This window comes from Lepidochelys olivacea (assembly GCF_965140295.1).
Source record: "Lepidochelys olivacea isolate rLepOli2 genome assembly, chromosome: 7".
In the NCBI taxonomy this organism is placed as follows: domain Eukaryota; kingdom Metazoa; phylum Chordata; order Testudines; family Cheloniidae; genus Lepidochelys; species Lepidochelys olivacea.
Window position 1 is genome coordinate 41,685,293 of NC_140417.1, and position 23,904 is coordinate 41,709,196.

Below are 23,904 nucleotides of genomic sequence, written 5' to 3' on the forward strand. Positions count from 1 at the left end.
GCACTTAAGCACATGCTTAACTCTAAGCATGTGTTTAAATCTCATTGATTTGAATAAGATTTAAGCATGTGCTTTAAAAAGTTTTGCTGAACTGGGGTGTTACAGCTGTAAGGTTATTACTTCCTTGGATTTTTATAATGGTAGGTGAACACACTGTAAATAATATGCTATCAAAAGGAGAGTGAGAAGAGTAGTAGCTTTAGTTAGTCTGGTGAATATTTCTTTTCTACAGGATAAAAGCATTACATCTTCCCGTCTCTCCTGGCAGCATAATAGTTAATAATTTTAATATTACTTTTTGCACAGAACTGTTCATATTTTATAAACAAACTACAACAAGTTTGTCTGTTGGCAGCATATGTTGTTGAGCTAATCTTTTATGGGATGTTTTTCAAGACTTGTGTCAGCCAGCTTGTTAAAGAGAGTTGAAGCACTGGATAATATTTCTTTTTAAAAAACGTTTGCTACTTTGGGAATTTTTTGTAAAGAATTTATCAGCTTTTCTGCTTGTTTTTATACTTAAATTTCACATGCTATAATCAGCAAAGTGATTCATTGAGCATGTAAGGTGAATGTTATTAACTTTTTACCAGATTATTTGAGACACTGGGATGTGATACGTGGCACATGGAGTTCAAGCCAACTTTCCATTTACTGCAGAGCTTTTCCATATGTTTCCTGTTAGCAAACTTCATTCCCAAACCTCAAGTCTCCCCAGAAAGGAAAAAAACCAAGAGTTTTTAAGTCTTTCCGAAGAAAACAAATGTCAAAAAATGGTGTGTGCTGATTATGCCTTCATTCATTTCAAGTAATCATTACTTTTATTGTCATACATTTTTTAAAGTTATAACAAGGGAAGCACTACATAACTGTATGTAAAAATTGGCACACACCTATGTCTGTTTTCTTTTCTCAATTGTGATGTGCTTTATATTTGTATCTCTCTCTAAATGCTACACTGTATTTTAATTTAAAATAAAATGTCATTCTTCAGTCTGTAAAAAAGTGAGCAAGGCTGAAAAAATCTAAAATAAAGACACTGTAACTATTTCAATGTGAAATTCCTACAACTCTTCAGTTAAAACTTTTGATCAGAATTCATGCTTCTGTTACAAAAGGGGGTTTCTTCCTACTTCTTTTTGAAAGGACAAACTATAAGGATAACATTTATGTAAATCATGGACAAGTTCAAACATGTTCAGAAACTTTGGAAAGGAAGAAAGAAGATTAGGAAAAATAAGGACAAATGGTCATGGCTCAAAACTTGTAAGTGAATACAGGATGTCGAGACGCCCACTGTTCAGTTTTAGTTTTATGGCCCACCTTCCCTTAGACATTTAAAATAGCTTTTACTAATGCCAATCAGCCAATAGTACCCACAGCTTCTGTTAAGAAAATTAAGTAAGCTACTTGGATATTGCCTCCAATCAGGTGAAATGTAGAAGGGAGGGAGTCCAGCTCTCTTGCATAGTTTTTATAGTTTAAATTTAGAACAGTTGCAAAATTATTTAGTACAATATTAGGTATGCCTTTTAAGACTGAAGCGGAAGATCTATTTAATAATTTAGTAGACATCAGAAGATATCACTGTTACCTTAGATTTTAATTAAATATGAAATATTCACAGACTCCTAGATTGTAGTAGGGTCAAAAAATCCACTCGAATCATCAAATCTGACCTAGGTCAGACTATTCCTAGATAATTGCTGGTATTGTTCACACTGAATAACATTTGTTTGTAGTATTTAACTACTGAATATCAAATAAAGCTGGTTTGTTTAATTCAATGGCACATATCTGAAAAGTAATTTATCACTTTCTGACAGGTTTCAGAGTAACAGCCGTGTTAGTCTGTATTCGCAAAAAGAAAAGGAGTACTTGTGGCACCTTAGAGACTAACCAATTTATTTGAGCATGAGCTTTCGTGAGCTACAGATCACTTTCTGTATGTGTGGATGGGAGAAGTTTCTTCTTAGGAGCTATGTGGCAGATCTGAACTTTTTTTTTAATGAAACATGTTTGTGGAAAATACTTTTTAACTGATTAGTTTAAGGGAGAATGAATATAGACAAAACAGTAGTAGTTTACAGCAGTGTTTTCCAAAATCCAAAAGCTGAACAACCTTTATGAAACCAATCTCACCCATCTTTAGGAACTGTTAGAAGTCTGAACATCTTAATTTTAGGTCTTCCAGTCCCCTGGGTAGTCCTTGGCATCTGCCATGCTTTGGGAAATGTTGGTGTATATCTTAATAATATGTACTTCCTCCACTTTTTGAGGCAATATTTTGAACTTTTTGAGGCAATGGTTGCATGTAGAGTACATATACTATCTACTGCATGCCCCTCTAGCATGGTTTCACAGTAGCAGCCGTGTTAGTCTGTATTCGCAAAAAGAAAAGGAGTACTCGTGGCATCTTAGAGACTAACCATGTATACCCTCTAGCATGGGTATAAATAGGAGTGTAGACAATGAGGCACTGTGTAGGCAAGTAAAGACACACTGAAATCTTAGGGTGTGTACCCTACATGGCTCTTGACACTCTCAAGCCGTGCCTCCCATGTTTATGCTGCTATTTGTAGTAGTATAGTGTCCTGCTGCTGGAGCCTTTCTCTGCTGCAGGGAAAGGCTCTTCCAAGGGGGAGACAGTGAGGAAAAAGCTCTGGGAGCTCTCCATTGCTGTAGTCTTTCTCCTCCATAGGGAGCTGCGAGAGCCTTTTCCCACTTCAGGGAAAGTGTCTGGCGTGGGGAGCTTATGGGAAATGTTCCAGCTACCACAATGTGGACACAGCCTGCTTGTCACTGCAGCATGTAGCTACACATACTCTACACACCACTGCCAGTGTAGTCAAGTCCTTACATGTTTTGATTAGCAGTTAAATAGTTCTGCTGATATCTGAAGTATCATCTTTGGCACTTGAGTTAGGTCCCATTTAAATAAATTAATGCTGTTGTTTCAGGCTCTCTGTAAACTCAGGCAGACATCTCTGTGTTGGTTACACTTCATATTTTGAAGGTTTTCTTCACAACTAGAATAACTAGACAGTTTTTTAAAATTGAAAGCTGAGACTGAAGAACAAATGAGAGAGTTGTCCTTGCCCCACTTCCCCCCAGCTAGTTTTCATCCCCTTTCTCTCATGCTTTAGGAGGCAGTGGCTTACAATGTGCAAAAGTATTTTCAAATTATCAACAAAACCATCTCTGGTGGATAGGGCTCTGCCATGTACATTTGTGAATACTTTAGGTTGGTCTGACAATTGGGATGATGATTACTGAGTGAATATATTGATTAATCTCAATAGGAGTCTGTCTGAAATATAGGCAGGAAGGAGAAGAATGGCCCCAGAGAACCACCTATTAGCAAACACTTAAGAGTGGTTAGGGGACCATGCCAAAACAGATAAGCTTTGAGTATTCTATCTCTGGTCTCCAGCCAGCCTACAGAACTAGTTTGACCAGGAATGGCTTGGACCCTAATACAAAAGGTCAAAAGATCTCTGGCAAGATAAAAAGGGACCCTCTCAAAGAGGGGTGGCAAATGTTTGGGGGGAACAGACTGATACACGACCTCTCTGGGGGTCTGTGAAGAAGTTAGGCTTGCCCAGTTTACCATCAGGAGATGGTAAATCTTTAGTTAAGATGGACATATTTTTTCATATAGGCAGTTATTTTAAAATCCATTTTTTGGTAAGACCTCTGTTCTTACTTCAAAATAAACAAAGCTTTTGTTTTAAGATGGATGTTTTGTCACTATATACCACTGGTCACAGAGTCCCAGAGGGAAGAAACCAGGTGTTCAAATCAGTTGAACCTGCAAAGTTAATAATGGTGGATACACCACAGGTTGCTCTAGCCCATCTTCTTTTCTAAGAGTGGGAGAACTGTGAAATTCTGCCCCAGGATAGATAAAAGACATGAGACTTAACACCTGAGAAAGTGTGCTGTCCTCACAAGGGGACAGAATTGCAGCTTTTCCTGTACAAACCCGTCTGTGAGATAACATGTAGAACCAAGAATATTACTTTTACTTTTGTTGTAATCAGTGGCTAATTGGCTTCATTATCCCTATGTGGCATAGAGCATCGTGTTTCAAAAATCATGTAGTATTCAGCTAAATCGTGCTTTTTTTAACTTAGTTCTTTAGATATAGAGCACCTGTTGCCAAAAAAAAGTTCTCAGGCACTGTATGTAAAATAATATAATTTAAAAACCTGTTATTTTTCCATAATGGATTGTTCCTTTAATACTGAAGTCAGGTACTTATGAGGAATAGAGGGGGTGGTATGGCTGAAGTTGGTCTTAATTTTGAAATGTCTTGATTTTATTTTTTTAATCATAAATTAGTTTTAGTCATAGGAGTTTGGGGTTTAAAACATATAGATTCACTTTGTGTTTGTCCTCCCTTTCAAGATAGATTTGAAATAAATCCTTGTCACTCTATTTAACGCATGTGATTTATACAAATTGAGTGTACAGTCCTTCTCTGGTTGTGTAGGTTATAATCGAGACTTTACAGTATTTTGAAATAGCTTTTTAAAAATGTGTATTGTTTTATTAAAAATGTGTAGTTACTTGATGATTAATAATAATAATACCTAGCTCTTCTATAGCATTTTACATCAATAGAACACAAAGCTCTTTACAAAGGAGGCTGATCAGTATCTGTATCCCCATTTTACTGATCAGGAAACTGAGACACAGAGGCCAAATGACTTCTCAAGGTCACCCAGCAGGCTAATGGCAGAACTGGGAATAGAATCTAGGTCTCCTAAATCCTGGTCCAATACTCTAATGATTAGGCTAAACTGTCAAATGAACTTAAAGCCTTTAAGTGATGTATACTGTTTTGACTGCTACAGTACAGTTGATTGGTTTTTTTTTTTTTTACTGCATTAACTTATTTTTCTTACTCTCTACAGAACTACTGCTTTGCTTGATATACTGGGATAAGGCTGCCATCCTCTGGTGGAATTTTGATAACTGTTGTGCTGTAAGGAATTGTTAAATTCAAAGAAAAAGATCTATAGTCCTTTTATAAGACTTTTTAGGAACACAGTTGTTTGTAGAAAATGTGTGCTACAAGATAAATTTTATGGAGTTTGGTGAATACGGGACTGAGGAGAACTGATTGTCAGAAATATATTTAAATAAAAGTGTGGGTGGAGGAGAGATTCCTGTGTTTAAACAGATGTCCTGCTGGCAGGGTCCAACAGAAGACCATCAATAAAGATAAGAAGGATTTGCATCATGCATGCTTTGGCTTTTTCACATGTGCTTACATCTGTGAACCAAACATAGGCTGAGAGTGCAGTTTTCTCCCCATGTTTCTGTATCTTTCTGCTTTGCTTTAGATGGGACTAGTCAGGAATTGGTTAGTTTCAAACATTGCTGGTTTTGAGTAGTTCATGGTCTGCATAGTAAGCTGCTAATTAGAAGTGTGATACATAATTTATCTCCTTGGCCTTCCAGGAATTAATACTGGAGGTTTGCAGGAGTTTGGCACTACTGAGTTTTGGGTTTGAGATTCTTCTTATATGTGCAGAGGTAAACAGATTATCATATGTAGGTTTGTAACAGAGTGGGTTAAGTCTGGGTTTAATCGTGAACTCCATTTTTTTTATTGTACCCTTCATGGTGTATTGTGACCACGATTTGGTATCATGTGCTGAACATGCGCTTAAACTTATCCAAGGTTATTACGGTGTATTTCAATCACCATGCCCAGGAGAGGGGTTTGACATCTCATTGAAGTAGGGCTGGGCATTTGACCTGTCCGAAAATAATTGATCAATTGACTGGTCACATATCAGTCAAATATTTTAAAATGTCAAAATGGTTGAATATTTTATAGCAGTAATTTATTAGAAGAGTAACAATAATAACAACAAAGAGTAAGACTTCATGGTCTTCAATAGGCTTTGCCTTATAGAGACTTATGCCTAATTACAAAAATCAGGTTACTTAACTGAGTTATGTTAACTCAGAAATACGTGAAACTTTCTACTAACAATAGGAAACAGAAATTCTGATACTAGTTCATTCAGACCTGTGTTCCATCTAGTCAAGGTACTTAAGAAAAAGTTGCAGACAAACTTGCATAAAACAGATGTGGGATAATCTGCCCTCTACATTATGTCTCCTCCTAATCCCAATAATTACTTAAGTATAAAATAGAAGATTGGTTTACTTCCTGAAGTTTGAGGTTTAATATTGCTTCCACAATTTTTTAACAAAAAGAAAAGGAGTACTTGTGGCACCTTAGAGACTAAGACATTTATTTGAGCATAAGCTTTCGTGAGCTACAGATCACTTCATCGGATATTCCTGTAATCCATGTAAATGTCAATTTTCTAATTAAACTTCCTTGATAAACTTTGGGCCTTCCAGCATCTTCTAGTAATGAGTTCCACATATTAATTATGCCTTATGAGAAAAAAGTATTTCCTTTTATGGGTTTTGAATTTGCCACCTTTGAATTTCTTTGAATGTCCCCTTGTTCTTGTGTTGTGAAACAGGGAGAAAAGAAGCCACTTCAGTGTACCATTCATTATAATATATGGGGCTGGTAGCACCACCTATTATTAAGGCTGCCTAACACATCTCATTATAGGACCCTGGTTTCAGTTGCTTCTAACATTGCAAAATTTTAACTGCTTGGGTTGAAATATCCCATGCTGGGTATCTGCCTCAAGCTGATTTATTTATTTATTCATTCATACATTTATTTATTTATTTATTTATTTTCAGCTAAAACATTCTGCTGTTTCAGATAATGACAATAGGGAAAAAAATCATTGTTTTGCCAGTGTTAGAGTGACCTTTTATTTCAAAAGCTATAGTACTCCCATATTTTGAGCAGGGACTTGAAATTTGATGGATGGGCACCCTTTTAGTCAGGCATGTGCTCTCTGCCATCCCTGTGAAAATCTACTCTGATTTTCCCAAGTTGTGAGCCTTAAAAATCAGAGTTAGTGCATGCTCAGCAAAGACTTTTGTAGAGTTTAACAACTAAAATCTCTGAAGATTCTGTCTTCACTGGACATGCTCCAGCCCAGGGCTGAGCAGAGCTTGCCCTGTATTTGCAGTTCTGGATTGCTGTGGGACGTTCAAGGGCTGGGAACTGGAACTGAAAGCAGGGAAACACTTTCTTCTGTGATATAAATACCTCTTCTGCTGGGCCCAGGCAGCATGGAGGACATAGCTGCCTGATTCTTATCCAGAGGGGACGAGGGACAGGGGAAGTAGATTGGAACAAATAGCCTGGGACTGGAAGCTGGTGTGGGGGATGGAAAATGGGAGTTGGCTTGTGGGGGAGACGGGCTGTGATCTGAGGAGGATAATGAGATCCTATGAACTGGGGGTGCAGGGAGACTGAGATTTGATGAGGAGCTGGGGGTTGGAAATGAGGGCTGCCTCGGCAAAGTGACAGGAACTTGGAACCAGTGGAGCAAGGGGGAATGGAGTTGGAAAGGAGCAGGGTGAAGAAGAAAAAACAGTGGAGGTGAGAACTGGGATTTTCTGGGCAAGGAGACTGGGATGAGGATCCAGGAGTAAGGAAGAGAGAGAACTCTCTGACAGAGGCAAGTTGGAGGGGATTGGTCAGAAGAGGTCAAGCTGCGGGGGAGCAGGGAATTAGGCAGAAAAGTCTGTGCCTACTAACCACACCCTCCCTCCATAACCTAGAATGGAACCCAAGATTCCTGAATTTCACACTTCCTCTGCTGAGAGATATTATATGTGTAACCCACATGGAAAGTGTCTCATCGCACTTTAGTGCTGATCCACATAGAAGATGACAACATAGCACTATCAGTTACTTAGGGAGCTCAAGTGGCAGCAGTCCACGAGGATGAACCATGTGGGTGTCAATATGATGCCACATGATGGAATTTGGTTTTTTTAGTTTGCTTTTTTAACAGCCTAGGAAATTGCACACAAAAGCTATGTTGAAAGAACATTATTAAAGTTGCAAAGTCAAACTTTCAATGTTAGGAAATGCTAGAATTAAAGTTGTCTGTGCAACCTTAATACAGTCCCTTTATGTGTATGCATTATGATACAAATGTTTAATTACCTAATCACATGCTATTTTTTAAATTTAAGTCTTTTGTTATGTGCCTGATGCATTTGGTGAAATTCTGCTGCCTGGGTTTTGCAGGTCAGACTAAATTGATCATAATGGTCAAATGTCTTTGTCAGAGTTCCCTCCCCACTCTGAACTCTAGGGTACAGATGTGGGGACCCACATGAAAGACCCCCCCTAAGCTTATTTCTACCAGCTTAGGTTAAAAACTTCCCCAAGGCACAAATCCTTCCTTGTCCTTGGATGGGTACTGCTGCCACCACCAAGTGAGTTAGACAAAGATTCAGGAAAAGGACCACTTGGAGTTCCTGTTTCCCTAAAATATCCCCCGAAGCCCCTTCACCCTCTTTTCTGGGGAGGCTTGAGAATAATCTACCAACCAAATAGGTAAACCAGATTCTTAAAAAACAGAACTTTATTATAAAGAAAAAAAAGTAAAAGAAGCACCTCTGTAAAATCAGGATGGAAGGTAACTTTACAGCATAATCAGATTTAAAACCTAGAGGATTCCCCTCTAGGCAAAACTTCAAAGTTACAAAAAAAGAGGGATAAACCTCCCTCTTAGCACAGGGAAAATTCACAAGCTAAAAACAAACGATAATCTAATGTGCCTTGCCTTATTTACTTACTCTTTTTGCAATATTGAGACTCATTTTAGGATGATTTTATGAGAAGAAGTTTTCTGACCTGATGCTTCTCTGCTTCCCCAGAGAACACACAAAAACAAAGAACACAGAACAAAGCCCCCCACCTCCTGGATTTGAATGTATCTTCTTTCCCCATTGGTCCTTTTGGTCAGGTGCCAGCCAGGTAATTTGAGCTTCTTAACCCCTTACAAGTAAGGAGGAATTCTACGCTACCCTTAGCTGTATGGTGATGACAGTCTTAAGCACCATCACCTTGTGGTAGTTGGAAAGAGAATAATATACATAAGAGATCAGTCCCACCTAAACTCTTAGCTACTTGTTATCTTTCACACTTGTATCTTAAATAGTTATCATTCCTGTAAGTCCTTTATATGAGTAGCCTTAGTTTTGTTCATGTAGGAAGGGTTGATGAAATCACTAAACCTCTGGTGGCCCCTAATAGGAGAGAGCTAAGGGGAAGGAAGGAGAAGGCCTGATTTCTCCTCCTGCTTCTGCCACTCTGCCCCCCGCTCCAGTTCCTTATTTCTGCCCTTATCCCTACCAACACTGGCTCCTTCAAAGCATCTCTTAAAGGCGATGAGTTGGCTATTCCCGTACTCCTCATAGCACTTGACTGGTTTGTCACTCATGGAAAACAGCATTTTTACTTGGAGCAGAGTGCACAACAGCTGGGAGTGGTGTGGAAAGGCTAAGTGCTGAAACAGCACCTACAAATCCTTTGTCAGCACTACACCTAACAGCACCCACCAATTTCACCACTCTCAACAGCAGCTGCCACTTCTACTATCCCAAGCCCAACAGGACCTACTGCCAGAAATTCCTACCCATTACTTTTCGCTGAAAACTAGCCAGAGTTTCTTGTTTTGACTCATATTCCACAAACTTTTCTGATCTAAGAAATTGTGCTGAGTGGAGAATGTTTAGAAGACTTTATCTAAAGACTTTTAGAGAACATAGTGAATAATCTTTTAGAATATCATCTCAGAGAAAAAAGTAAGAGGAAGAGGGCAGTTGAATTTCCTTGCAGTATTGTTTGCATACAGTACCTCTCTTCATCACTTTCCACTAGAACTTCAAATAAAGAAAACACATAACTTGGTGATTTAGTAAAAGAAAATGTAGTATTAAATTATCTTCAGTGTGTGCAGAACTGGAACAAAGACTAATACAAGGAAAGCCTAAAAAGTACGATAAGAGTTTACTTTGAGATACCTTCAGAAATTATACCTATCAATGTTTATAATTGTGTACTGGGAGTATGTTGCAAAAATAGTACTTAAAAAAATAATAAACTAAGTGGTAAGTGTTGTTGTATATGTTATCAATATTCCACTAAGACAGGAATAAAATAACTTGGGTTCAATCCAACATTTTTATTAAAAGACTTGCATTTCAGAGTAATCTTTAAGTTCATTTAATTTATGATGAATATGAGTAACAAATATACACTAAATAGATATATAAAATATCCATTTTATACAGTACTGTCGGTATTGCATATTCTGCATGTTATCCAACATAAGCGGTTATGTCAATTACATTTACATTATACACTGCGTATATTCAGCAATGTTGGAGTACTTTTAGATCATTAATTATTATTAATGTCATAAAATGTAAAAGAATCATATTGAAAATAAAGAACATGATTACAGTTTATATATATAAAATGTTACTATTTTTGTGCTTCCCTACAGAGATTTTAATAACAGCTCCTAATAAGCTTGAAGCATATGGTAAATTTTGAATGCTGCCTTTTAGTATTCAGAGAGCATACAGTTATGTTGGTAGCAAAACACTGATAGACATTTTATGGTTAAGAGTTGCAAGAATAAATACTAAAAAGTTAGGAGTTTTAAGGTCTTAATTCTCAGGTATCAAACCCAGATTGATTTCACTAAAAAAACTAAATATAATCTGGTTTAGTGACATTAGAAGAACTAAACCAACATCAGATTTGAAATACCATACCTTTTTAATTGCTCTTAGCCAATTAATTTTACCAGTGAAAAATCTGACACACTATATCTGATATATTTTGTTTGCAATTTTTTATGCATTCTATATACACTTTTTAAAATAAAATATTTTCAGTACTGAAAAAGTCATTATAGAAATTTTTTTTTTTTACTTAATGCTTTTCATTGCTTCTGTATTGGGCAAAAAAACAAACTGAGTAGATTTAAGTAAACAATTTAAAATCTGTAATAGGAAACATCAAAGTACAGTTTCCAGTTCTGTTTCCAAGAGTCCTCCTTTCCTTGAAAATCAAGGTTATTGCATAATTTACTCAAAAACATAAGTTTAACATTATAAAATAAAACAAAGGACTGCTATGGTATATTGTGTTTCTAATTTACAATCTCTAAATTAGTGTAGATATTTTGTAAACTGGTTAAAGGGTGTAAAATTGCCCCTTTACAGCAGGTTTCAAGTATTGTAAAACCAGCAATATAACATGTCTATTTAAAGATAGTTTTGGAATGTGCAAACTTCTGTGTCACTGTCAGTAATTCCCAAGCTGCACGCTATTTCTGCCTAAAATACAACGGAACGTTGCAGGTTGAACTTCCCAGTATTTCACAGGGTTGTTGAATAAGCTAATGCCACTGTATAATGTCTTCTTCGTGCTTCCTCCTGTTGGACAGAAATCATTTACTCCCACTTTTGCAATATTATTAGAGTGAAGGAAGACAACCTGTAGGAATAAGAAAAAGAAAAATATGTGATAACATCTAGTAGGTAAAGTGGGGGAAAAACATGCTGATGCAGTCACTGACAAAAAAATTATGATTTGGATTTTCTGTAGAGCAGTTGGATGTACACCCCTATAACAGGGATGGCCAACCTGAGTCTGACAAGGAGCCAGAATTTACCATTGTACATTGCCAAAGAGCCACACTAATATGTCAGCAGCCCCCCATCAGCACTTCCCGCTCCCTCCCCGCACCTCCCAATCAGCTGTTTCATGCCTTGCAGGAGGCTCTGAGGGGGAGGGAGCAGGAGGAGTGAGGACATGGCAGGCTCAAGGGAGGGCGCGGAAAGGGGTGGAGTGGGAGCAGGGCCTGTGGCAGAGCCAGGGGTTGAGCAGCGAGCACCCCCTGACACACTGGAAAGTTGGCGCCTTTAGCTCCAGCTCCGGAGTCTGTGCCTATACAAGGAGCCGCATATTAACTTCTGAAGAGCTGCATGTGGCTCTGGAGCCACAGGTTGGCCACCCCTGCCCTATAATATCAAGAGTTGAAAGTCAGATGGTAATAGGTCACTAGAAGGGGATTTTTCCATTGTTTTGCAAAATTGTCAGATTTAATTTATTATCCTGTTATCACAGTGCTTTGACTATATGCGTAACATACCAATATACCCTTTCCTTTAACATGTGCATTCACTCGTGTGTGTATTGTATTAACTGTAAACAGTGTAGAGACTTAGGCCAGGTCTACACTAGCAAAAGTATAGCTATATCAGCAAACCCTCTTAATATAAACACAGCTTATACTGGCAAATAAGTGTGTTTGATGGAATAGCTTATGCCAGCTCAGCAAAAGAAATAAGAAATTCCAGTAAAACCACTTCTATGCTGGTATAACTGGATCTACAATCGGGCTTTTGCCAGTATAGTAATGTCACAAAAAACACCACCTCTCCCATAGTTTCTAGTGTAGACCTGGCCTTAGGCCTAAATTTGTTTCTCACAATACTAGCTTGAGTAGCTAGCCTGGTCCTGAAGAATTTCACAGGAGTAAGTTGAAGGTAGCCTTGCCCCCGCAGGACTGAAGTTATTTAAAACACACTACTTGAACTGAAAGGCCTTAAGCGAACTCTGTGATACTAGCATTCCCTAAACGCATCTCCCCAAGCTCTGCGCTCTGTGCCAAGGTGTACATCAGCTGAATAGTTGATCCACATGTACCTCTCCATCTAAACCTCCTAGGCAGTGAAAGTACTTTGGAAATTTTACTTGTATTGGGAAACTCCATATTCATGGAGGTGAGAGCATTTGTTTTGACATTTCTGAAACAAAATGTTTGGTTTTTTTCAGTTTGAAATATCTTTCTGTTTCAAATTTCCTTTGTTTTTTTTAATAAAAACCATAAAAATGTTCAAAATGAAAATATTTCATTTTGAAATGTCAGTATAAAAGTTTTGTTTGACCTAAAATTATTTTTTTGACTTTTCAATTCACCAGAAATTGTGAAAAGTTTTGGTTTTGGTTCAACTTGAAACTATTTTTTTCTTGGCTTTTCAGAATTGCCAGCAAACCAAAAAAATTATTTATATAGATCTGTATGAGCTTGTCTACGTGGTGAGTTATTCTGCAATAAGAAAAGGAGGACTTGTAGCTCCTTAGAGACTAACAAATTTATTTGAGCATGAGCTTCAGCTCACTTCATCGGATACTTTTCTTTTTGCGGATACAGACTAACACGACAGCTACTCTGTATTCTGGAATAGTTATTCCTGATTAACTATTTCCTATTAATTGCCTGTGTGGATACTCTTGTTCCAGAATAAAAGTGGCTTATTTCAAATTAGCATAAAAGAGGGTTAAGTTAATTCAAAATACGGAACTCTTATTTCAGGATAAGAATATCCACACAGGGAGTTAATCAGGAATAGCTATTCCACTATAAATTCACACCCTACCTTAATCTAAATGAACTTCTCATTTTAATACCATGAAAGCTCAAACATTTCAGATAGTCTTCATTATTTGAGCAACATATAGTGCATGAGAGAGGTTCATGAAATTTTCTACAGTGCTTTGCTGCATTAAGGAACAACAAATCCAACTCAGCAATATAACTATAGTGTCATCTAATGTGCCACTTAGATGCCAGCATTTATAGGATGGCAAAATGGTTAATATAGAGTGAAGATGTGCAGCTTCTCTTAATGTAACATATTTGGGCATATGCATGTGTTACATTTTCCTTAAAAAGTAAGCTTTTATTCACAGTAGATAAAAATAAATTTATCTTACTAGAGCTAATATTGTATTAATTTCAGCAACATCTGCCGTTTTATTAACTAACACTTAAAAATGCATAGCTTGTATATACATTAGAGAGCATAATCTTAAGCAACATGTTCTAAAATGGTATTCATAATTGTATTATAGTGATGATTTAATAAAACAGGAAATATATGTCAGTATTCATGGACAAAAAATCAGGATAGATAAAAATTGATTTAATTTAAAGAGCAGATTTTTTATTTGAATTTAAATTAATTTTTCTTTAAAAACTCTTTAAAATTAAATTTTATTTTATGACAGCCTACGTACATGCTTGCTACCAAAGTTTTACAGAAAGTCAAATGACTGAATTGGGGAAAGTCACTGACTAAGCACCTGGAACCAGAGTTTTAAGTGTTCAGTCAGCTTTTGAGTGCTGTTTAGCCTCTTTTGCATATGGAAAGAGAATATTTTCTTCATTCCAGTTTATTCGACTAGTTCATTTCAGCAACTAGTTCATTCAAAGTTAAGAAACTGATTCAGAACTGAAAATGCAGGATAGCTTATTTTCCTCTTCCAATCTAAGAATAAAAACTAGATGTGAGTGGATGAGATCTATTGGTTGCAAATCAGCATATTTTAATTGTTGTCAATCAATTAGGTTAAACCTTTCCTCAGAAAAAGAAAAAATGATTAAAATTGGTGATTTAAGTTCCTTTGATTTAAATCAATCTACCCTGCAAAAAACTTTAACACACAGTTAACCTTGTTCCTTTCCAGAACATTTAGTACAGTGACACTCAAAATTTTGAAAACCAGGAAATGAAGAGTTAATCTGGCTAACTGATGGGTCTCAAAAAATGTATTTGTAAACTGGGAATCATCATGTAATCATTTGTAAACTGGGAATGCATGTGTTTTCTAGATGGGTCCCAAAGGGATTGGTTCTTGGCCTTACTCTATTTAACATTTTAATTAATGACCTGGAAGAAAACAAAATCGTCAGTGATATAGTTGGCAAATTACACAAGAACTGGGAGAGTGGTAAATAATGAAGAGGACAAGTGAATGATACAGAATAATCTGGATCACCTGGTAAACTAGGTGCAAGCAAACAGTATGTGTTTTAATATTTTAATTGTTGTCAATTAAACCTTAATTAATTAATTAAGGTTAAACCTTTCCTCAGAAAAAGAAAAAATGATTAAAATTGGTGATTTAAGTTCCTTTGATTTAAATCAATCTACCCTGCAAAAAACTTTAACACACAGTTAACCTTGTTCCTTTCCAGAACATTTAGTACAGTGACATCTAGGAACAAAGAATGAAGGCCATGCTTAGACAATGGTGGACTCTATCCTGGGAAACAATGACTCCGGAAAAGATTTGGGGTTCATGGTAGGTAATCAGCTGAATATAAGCTCTCTGAATATAAGCTGGATTACTGTGTCCAGTTGTGGTGTCCTCAATTCAAGGATCCAGAGTAGCAGCCGTATTAGTCTGTATTCGCAAAAAGAAATCCGATGAAATGAGTTGTAGCTCACGAAAGCTTATGCTCAAATAAATTTGTTAGTCTCTAAGGTGCCACAAGTACTCCTTTTCTTTTTGTCAATTCAAGGATGTTGATAAATTGAGGAGGGTTCAGAGAAGAGCCCAGGAGCATGATTAAAGGATTAGAAAACACGTTTTAAAGTGATAAACTCAAGGAGCTCAATATACTTAGTAGGGTTGTCAAGCGATTAAAAAAATTAGTCATGATTAATCACTCAATTTTAAAAATTAGTTTTGTGATTAATCGCACTGTTAAACAATAACAGAATACCATTTATTTAAATATTTGTGGATGTTTTCTACATTTTCAAATATATTGATTTCAATTACAACACAGAATACAAAGTGTACAGTGCTCACTTCATATTTATTTTTGATTACAAGTATTTGCATTGTAAAAAAACAAAACAAATAGCATTTTTCAATTCACCAAATACAAGTACTGTAAGGCAATCTCTTTATCATGAAAGTTGAACTCACAAATATAGAATTATGTACAAAGAAAACTGCATTCATTAATAGAACAATATAAAATTTTAGAGCCTGCAAGTCCACTCAGTCCTACTTATTGTTCAGTCCATCACTCAGACAAACAAGGTTGGTTACATTTGCAGGAGATAATGCTGCCTGCTTCTTGTTTACAATGTCACCTTAAAGTGAGAACAGATGTTCTCATGGCACTGTTGTAGCCGGTGTCTCAAGATATTTACATGCCAAATGCACTAAAAATTCGTATGTCCCTTCATGCTTCAACCACCATTCCAGGGGACATGCGTCCATGCTGATGATGGTTCTGCTTGATAATGATCCAAAGCAGAGTAGAACGACAGATGTTCATTTTCATCATCATGAGTCAGATGCCCCCAGCAGACAGTTGATTTTCTTTTCTGGTGGTTCAGGTTCTGTAGTTTCCAAAATGGAGTGTTGCTCTTTTAAGACTTCTGAAAGCATGCTCCATACCTCGTCCCTCTCAGATTTTGGAAGGCACTTCAGATTCTTAAAATTTGTGTCAAGTGCTGTAGCTATCTTTAGAAATCTCACATTGATACCTTCTTTGCGTTTTGTGAAATTTGTAGTGAAAGTGTTCTTAAAATGAACAATATGCTGGGTCATCATCGGAGACTGCTATAACATGAAATAGATGGCAGAGCAGGAGAAATACAATTCTCCCCCAAGGACTTCAGTCACAATTTAATTAATACTTTTTTTTTTAACGAGCTTCATCAGCATGGAAGCATGTCCTCTGGAAGGTGGCCAAAGCATGAAGGGGCATACAAATGTTTAGCATATCTGGCAAGTAAATACCTTGCAATGCCAGCTACAAAAGTGCCATGCAAATGCCTGTTCTCACTTTCTGGTGACATTGTAAATAAGAAGAGGGCAGCATTATCTCCTGTAAATGTAAACAAACTTGTTTGTCTTAGCGATTGGCTGAAAAAGAACTGAGGACTGTGGAATTGTAGGCTCTGAAGTTTTACATTATTTTGTTTTTGAGTACAGTTACGTAAAAAAAATCTACATTTGTAAATTGTACTTTCACAACAAAGAGATTGCACTACAGTTCTTGTATGAGGTGAATTGAAAAATACTATTTCTTTTGTTTATCATTTTTACAGTGCAAATATTTGTAATAAAATAATATACAGTTTGATTTCAATTACAACACAGAATACAATATATATGAAAATGTAGAAAAACATCCAAAATATTTAATAAATTTCAAGTGGTATTCTATTGTTTAACAGTGCAATTAAAACTGTGATTAATCGTGATAAATTTTTTTGATTTAATCGCATGAGTTAACTGCGATTAATCAACAGTCCTAATACTTAGCTTAACAAAAAGAAGAGAAGGTGTAAAGGGGGTCTACAAACCCCATCCTGAGCATAATTGGGGGGTGGGAGGGGGAGCAGTAAAGTCTGTCCTGTTTACAAGCAAGCAGGTTGATCACAACTCCATACAGCTGCCAGAGTGGCATATCATGGAGGCAGGCACTGACAGCTGCAACCAATGGAGGAAACAAGGCCTGCTATAAATGGGAGAGTACAGGGAAGGAAAAGGAGACAGAAAGGCCTGGACAGCAAAGTAGCAACAGCCCTGCACCAGACTTTCCTCCAAGAAATCTGCCAGGAGACTGAAAAGCCAAAAAGTGAAGGACTAACAGGCTTTATGGGAGGTGAGGGTCCAGGAACTGACTTGACTGAGAGCAAACTAAGGAGGGTCAGTCAGGAGAAGCTGACACCCCTCAAGAGATCACCCCAAGAGGTGATGACAGAAGGTTAAGGGATGACTTGATTACAGTCTATACGAACCTACATGGGGAACAGATATTTAATAATGGGATTGTCAATCTAGCTGAGAAAAGTGTAACATGATTCAATGGCTGGAAGCCGAAGCTAAACAAATTAAGACTGGAAATAAGGTGTAAATTTTTAACAATAAGACTAATTAACTATTTGAACAACTTACCAAGGGTCGTAGTGGATCACTGACAATTTTAAAATCAAAGTTGGCTATTATTCTAAAAGATATGTTTTAGGACTTATATTGGGGAAGTTCAATGGTCTGTGTTATACAGGAGATCAGACTAGATGATCACAATAGTCCTTTCTGACCCTGGAATCTAAGAGTCTATGGAAAGGTATTTCAACCTTAAATTTCTTACAACTAGGAAATACAGAGTTGAGATGCACAGAAACAAAACCTTAACTCTGCCCCTATAGGATTGGCAATAGCCATTAGAAATTATCTGCATGCAATCCAGCTGTGAGGTGTTGCTGTTTGAATACTGGAGGATTTAGTTGGAGCAGCTTGGTCGAACTGCCATTATGGTGTATGAGGAGATCTGAGAGGGCCATGGTTCTGAGCGCCCCCCATTTGTGAAATGAAAGAAAAGAGTTGGATATATATCTTGAGGGATCCAGTATTCCTTAATCCAAAATAGAGTTATATAGGTTGTGTTAATAGTGGTACACAGGAGTCTTCATGCCCTGGGGGTTGTCAGCAGTGATGTATGATACGAGAGTGGGCTGTGGGTTTAATGATGGGTAAGTGAAAGTATAGTGTTAGATGGAATCCTGTGGATGAGAGCAAAAGGATTGTACAAAGAGTTCAGGGGGTTGCAGAATATATCATGCTTGGGTATTTTTCTGGGGAGTAGGTTTAGCAAGTGTGTGAGAAACAAATGTAGGTAGCCTTTAAGTACAACTCACTTAAATACAAGTTTTGCCTTAGTAAAATGAAGGCATTATTCTCTGTGCTACCTTTGTCATGTGCTCTACTCTCTGAATTATGTACAGTATCTGAAAAGGCAGAATGTTATTACATGTGTTATGGGCATATTGGATCATTGCTCAAAGAGGGCAGGGTTAAAGTTGTGTTGGCATGTACTTGACCTCTGTATTTCCTGGTTTTCAGAAGTTTAAGTCTGAAATACCTTAACTCTTCATTTCCTGGTTTTCAGAGGGTTGGGTGTCAATAAACTCAACTTTTTGGAAGGGCATGAGATATCACAAGGGAATCTTAACTGTGCATTAAGTTTCTTGTCAGTGAATTTCCTAGTTTTTTTCAACAGAGAAATGTTTATTTTAGTAGTTAGTGGTCATTTAGGTAGTTGTAGCATCATATACATTTGCAGCTGATGTGGAATTGTGGCTAGGAAATAATAATATTAATAATACCACCTAACTCTTAAATAACACACTATACATAATTATCCTCATTTTACAGGTGGGGAAATGGAGACCGAGAGAGGTTATTGACTTGCCCAGATCACCTAACAGGCCTGTGGCAGACCCAGGAATAATCTTAATCAAGTGGTCTCTCCACTAGGCAGCATGGTTGCTATGTGATTCCTAAGTATTCCTCCTCCCTTCTGTATACTTGGTAATAACAGAATGGGGATATTGGTCATGGTTTGAAAGATTTGCAGTGTGTAGTTGCTGAGATGGTCTGTGAGAAAAATCACAGCCAAAACCTTGATATTTTTATTACATGGTAGTTATTGTAACTTTAAGCATGTGAGAAAAGACTGGTGTTTTTCTTTCTCCACTCCACTCCATCATCATTCCCTGCAACGTGGTCCCTCCACCCAATTTACCCAGATCACCCTCCCCTTCCCATCCTAATAAGTCACGGGCACTTTAGAAGACATGAACACACAAAAAGTTGCTCTGCTGCTGCATGTTACATTCACAAACCAAGGATGATTTTAAAACTGAGGTTTGTTAAAGTTACTATCCTAAAAAACAGACAAACTCAGCTTTCACAAGTCCCACAGAAGCTCAGTCTCACCGGAGCACTCCAACAACCTTCCTGCAATCAATTTCTGATCCCAATTTGTTTCTTTTTTTCTTTACAGCAGAGCTCCAAATCTTTAAAGGGTCAGGGCACAACCTTAAAGGTATAGCGGGCCAATAATTATAACTCTCACAGTAAATATGATACTGACATTCTCTTATGAGTTCTGCATGTACACATATCACAGGCAGCAGCTTACTGGAGGGTTGCATGCTAACTTGGTTATATAGCCTGAACTGTGCACTTTGCCAGGCCCTAAGCCCCCACTACAAGGTCCTCAGCCAGACTCTCTGTCCCTGCTTTGGCCAGGATTATCCCAGCCATGCCCATGGTCCACCCAGTTTGGCCCCATCTTCAAGCTAGGGCACCCAGATTCCAGCTCTGTGGGGGATAAGAAGAGGGGATCATACACTCCCTGAGGGTTAGCCCCCCCCCAAATCCTAGTACATGCACAGAATAGAAGGAAGGAGATTCAGATCTGCCCCAGAAGGGCACGCCTGGGTGTAGCCCAGGTACAACGGCCACAACATGTTCTCCTGAGCCACCATACTTCTGTGAAAAGTGGCTGGCCAGAAATTTTCTTACATATTCTGTCTGCACATGCACAATATAATCAGTCTGAGTTAGGCTCATGAATCACGAGAGTTAGGCTTGAGCCTATCAATAGTTTAGCTCTTTGTTGACTAATGTTTTTAATACTGCTTCCCCAGAGGAGTAGTGGGAGCCACTTGCTGGGATAAATATTCAGTGATTGAGACACTTTGGAAAATGATCAGACCCATGGTTTGACCACCAGTGTGCTCAAAAAAGTTGGTGAAATTTGCCAGGCTGAAGAAATGCTGGGTTTTTTTGTGGGGGAGGGCTTTATCTCATGACCCCCTTGGTCAAATGGCCCCAAATTTGGATCACTAACCCTACCCCAGACCCCCATGAGCACACCAAATTTCAAGTGATCCAATAAGAATGCCGTTCTTAGAGCACTTAGAAGAGTCATCCTTTATACTGAACAGGTTTATCCACCCTAATTAGACTGGGTCTGGCACTCCCCGGTACTGTGTATATCTGGGTTCTCTGCTAACAGCAGTACATTTACACCATATGACATATTGCTCTAACAGCTCTGCCTGATGAGCAGATTTGGCTCATTCCTGATTTTATTTTTGTTCAAGTTTCTGGTAAACATGGCCTAAGTTTAACACACAGCCTTAACAAGGGAAATAAAAAAATCAGCAGTCTGAGGTATCTGACTTACTATACTTTTTTTTTTTTTTTTAAAGTAATGCTAGTGATAATTTTACAGCCTTAATATGTCATGCTAGCTATCAGGGCTACAAACAAATACTCTGTACTGTTGGTAAACTTAGGTTACTGGCTTGGCAGTAGAATAAAGTAATAGACATGGCAGATTGTGAAATATTAGACCTTAAAGTTACATTATTCTGATTACCATGCTGCTTTTCTCTTCCAATTTATGCAATATTGTATTGCATATGAAAGCATTTTGGATTCTGATTACTGTTCTAACCTTGGTGTGTTCCTAAATACCAAACCTTAAACCTGCATCATTCATTTCACCTTGATTTCTCCCGCTACACTTCAGTTTCAACTTGATTTTAATAGATAATCTTATAAATTTGTAGGTTTGGAGATCAATATTTTTCAACATGGGAATGAAAATATTTCAGTCCCAGCCTGTGTGTGTGTACAAACCTCTGTTACAAATTGACTTATTACCTATTTGCCCTGTTTTGGGGGACCATTGGTCAATTGGCTTACTAGATATTACTTTACCACACAAAATACCTTTTGGCTGTTTTTTCTTTGCAGAGAATTGCTTGTATTGAGTGATTCTGTTACTTGTACTTGGTTATCCCTTCAAACACATACATTATTTCCCATTTTTTGGTTTACTCATGGAAGAATTCTGGGCCAAAAAATTAAAAATTGGAACCAAAAAAAATTTTGGAAAATTCTGCATATTTTATTTGTCAAAATAACACAATATAATCATGCCAGTTACAATTATTTTGGTAATTTATTTCAAAATATCTGTCAGCAAGTATGTCTGTAACAGTATGGACCAAAAGGAAAAAAAAAGAAAGATTTTTTGTTTTGTTTTGACAAATAGATTCCTTACGAGGCATATTATACAGAACTTTGTATAATTCGTTTAAATTACAATACAGAACTGTATTTCCTGCACCTGTGAGAAGCAGTGCAAAGGCTTGGGGCAGTCAGGGGTAGTGGAAGAGCTGAGTGAGAGAGAAGGAGCCTAGGACTGAACCTGAAGGGTGTTAGGTGTGGGTGGGAGGTTTTTCTTTGGATGTGGGCGTGGGATTGTCAGGGTGTTGAGAAGCCTACCCGATGCGGACCCTGACTGTCCCCAAGCCTCTCCCATTCAGTCAGGTACATCTGCCCCTGTCCCCTTACCCCTCATTTCCATGGGTCTCTGCAGCCCCCATCCCCATGCTCAACACTGTCACCCCATTAGCTCCTGAGGCCATGCTCCAGTCTGTCCCCCCACTAGCCATTCTGAACCCCAGTGTATGACCCCCTGCAGCAGCCCTGTGTGCCCCACTCTGTCCTAACCTGGCTCCACAGGCAGGGTGCTGGGGGAATTCTGCAACATTGGGCATAGAATTTTGTGTATTCCAGCATAAAAAACATTTTGCCTGAGAAATGCTGCAGTTCCGCCTTTTTCCCACCAGAGGCCACTGAGGCGCCAGAACAGCCAGCTGTTTTCATGCTAGCTGTTCTAGCGCCACAGCGGCCTCTGGTGGGCAAAAGTCGGAACTGCAGCATTTCCTCTGCAAAATGTTTTTTATGCGGGAAAATACAAAATTATGCGAGACAAATGAATTTTGCATGTCGGCAGATGCGCAGAATTCCCCCAGGAGTATCTGTTGTAAGAACAGTATCCAAGATACATAATTGTTAGAGTAATTATGTTCCCTAAGCAGCATAACAAAATAAAAATAAAACCATCTGTAGTAGTATATTACCTGCAGATATTTCAGATCAGGTAGTCCAGAAGGAACCTTTTTCAGTTTGTTGTTTTCTAGATGTATTTCTCGTACATTTGGTATACTGGAAAAACTTCCATTTTCCACATCTTTGATTTTATTGTTTCCCAGTCCCAGCCTAGAAATAAAACAAGAAAACTTAACTGCTGATACATGGTGATTTATAGCAGCGTTGCTGAGCGTCCTTTTCAATCAAGTTTTGTATACAGGAGAAAACTAAAAATCAGAAAAGGAAAAAATGTTAATTTTGATATAAAATAAATCAGCATTGCTTTATGGAACTAATCTGGAACAGAACATTTGCCCAATTTAGCTTCACTTAAAGGGCTATTGTACATTAGTTATTTGGTCAATTGTACATTAGTTATTCAGTTGGTATGCAATAGTTATTCTATCAGGAGCAAACATTAAAACAAAACAAAAATCAGCAGTATTTGTATAAATAAATCATACTCTTTAAACAGATAGTATACCCAATCAATACATTTATGCACAATGAAAAATAATATTTTTGTATTGTTATAATATAGACACAGTAGCAGGAAAAATTAAAATTTTTATATAACGAAATTTAATCATTTTCAGCTTCGTGTAACTCTTCATATACCTCACTTTTATTTTCTACTTTCAGATTTCCTCTTCACATAAATTGTCACTCACACTTTAACTTAGTCTAAGACAGTGACTAGCTGCAGGGCTAAAAATATTATTTCAAAATGTTAAGGGGCCAAAATTGAGGAAGGGAAGATTATGTAAAGCTCTCTTCACTCCTCTCTGTTCTAGTTGCTTTCACTGAATTAGAAGCCTTGCAACCAGCTCCCAGTTTAGGTTTCTAAGAGCAAATTCTAGATTCAAAGTTACTCAGCCACTTTTTCAGAGAACCAGCTGGGCCTTGGAGAGGGACTTTCCTACTTATACTCTCCTGCCCTTTTCCCATGCACTCTCTGCTGGGTGCCCTAGTTCCTCCTGCACTAGTTACTGCTTTTTCCTCTTTCCCCCCCCTTGTGAAGAACTGCATGACTCCAGCCAGCTCTCCACTTTCTCAGTACCTTTCTCCCCACCTCTTAAAGAAGCAGAAGCTCAGAACTGCGTTATTCTTCACTAGCCCTCCCCTTTCTGCGTGGGGAAAAGAGTACCAGGAAACATATTATGATGAATCTGCTGAGCAGAAATGTGACAGTAAAAAGGAATATGATGAGTCTGCTGCTGCTTTTTCCCCACACTGCTCGGGGGGCAATAGATCTCCAGCAGAGGAGGATAATTGTGTCAGTTAGGAGACAGTTGGGAAAAGTGATCATGGAGGCAGGGTATGTGCAGATCTGGGAGGAGGCCGTGTGAAGTTAG

The 23,904-nt window shown here is 37.8% G+C and overlaps 2 protein-coding genes across 5 annotated transcripts in view; one reads left to right on the top strand and one right to left on the bottom strand.

Moving 5' to 3' along the window:
• CENPP (centromere protein P) overlaps window positions 1-23,904 on the top strand; it is a 318,318-nt gene that overhangs the window by 122,921 nt on the left and 171,493 nt on the right. The gene's annotated exons all lie outside the window — the stretch shown is intronic.
• Window positions 10,084-23,904, bottom strand: part of ASPN (asporin) — a 36,781-nt gene continuing 22,960 nt past the window's right edge. For all 3 annotated transcript variants that reach the window (XM_084635185.1, XM_084635186.1, XM_084635187.1), the window contains 2 exons: window positions 22,540-22,678; window positions 10,084-11,428 (listed from right to left, as the gene is read on the bottom strand). In XM_084635185.1, coding sequence (XP_084491311.1) covers window positions 11,237-11,428; window positions 22,540-22,678 — 331 coding nt within the window. In that variant the 3' untranslated portion in view covers window positions 10,084-11,236. The remainder of the gene's footprint in view (window positions 11,429-22,539; window positions 22,679-23,904) is intronic.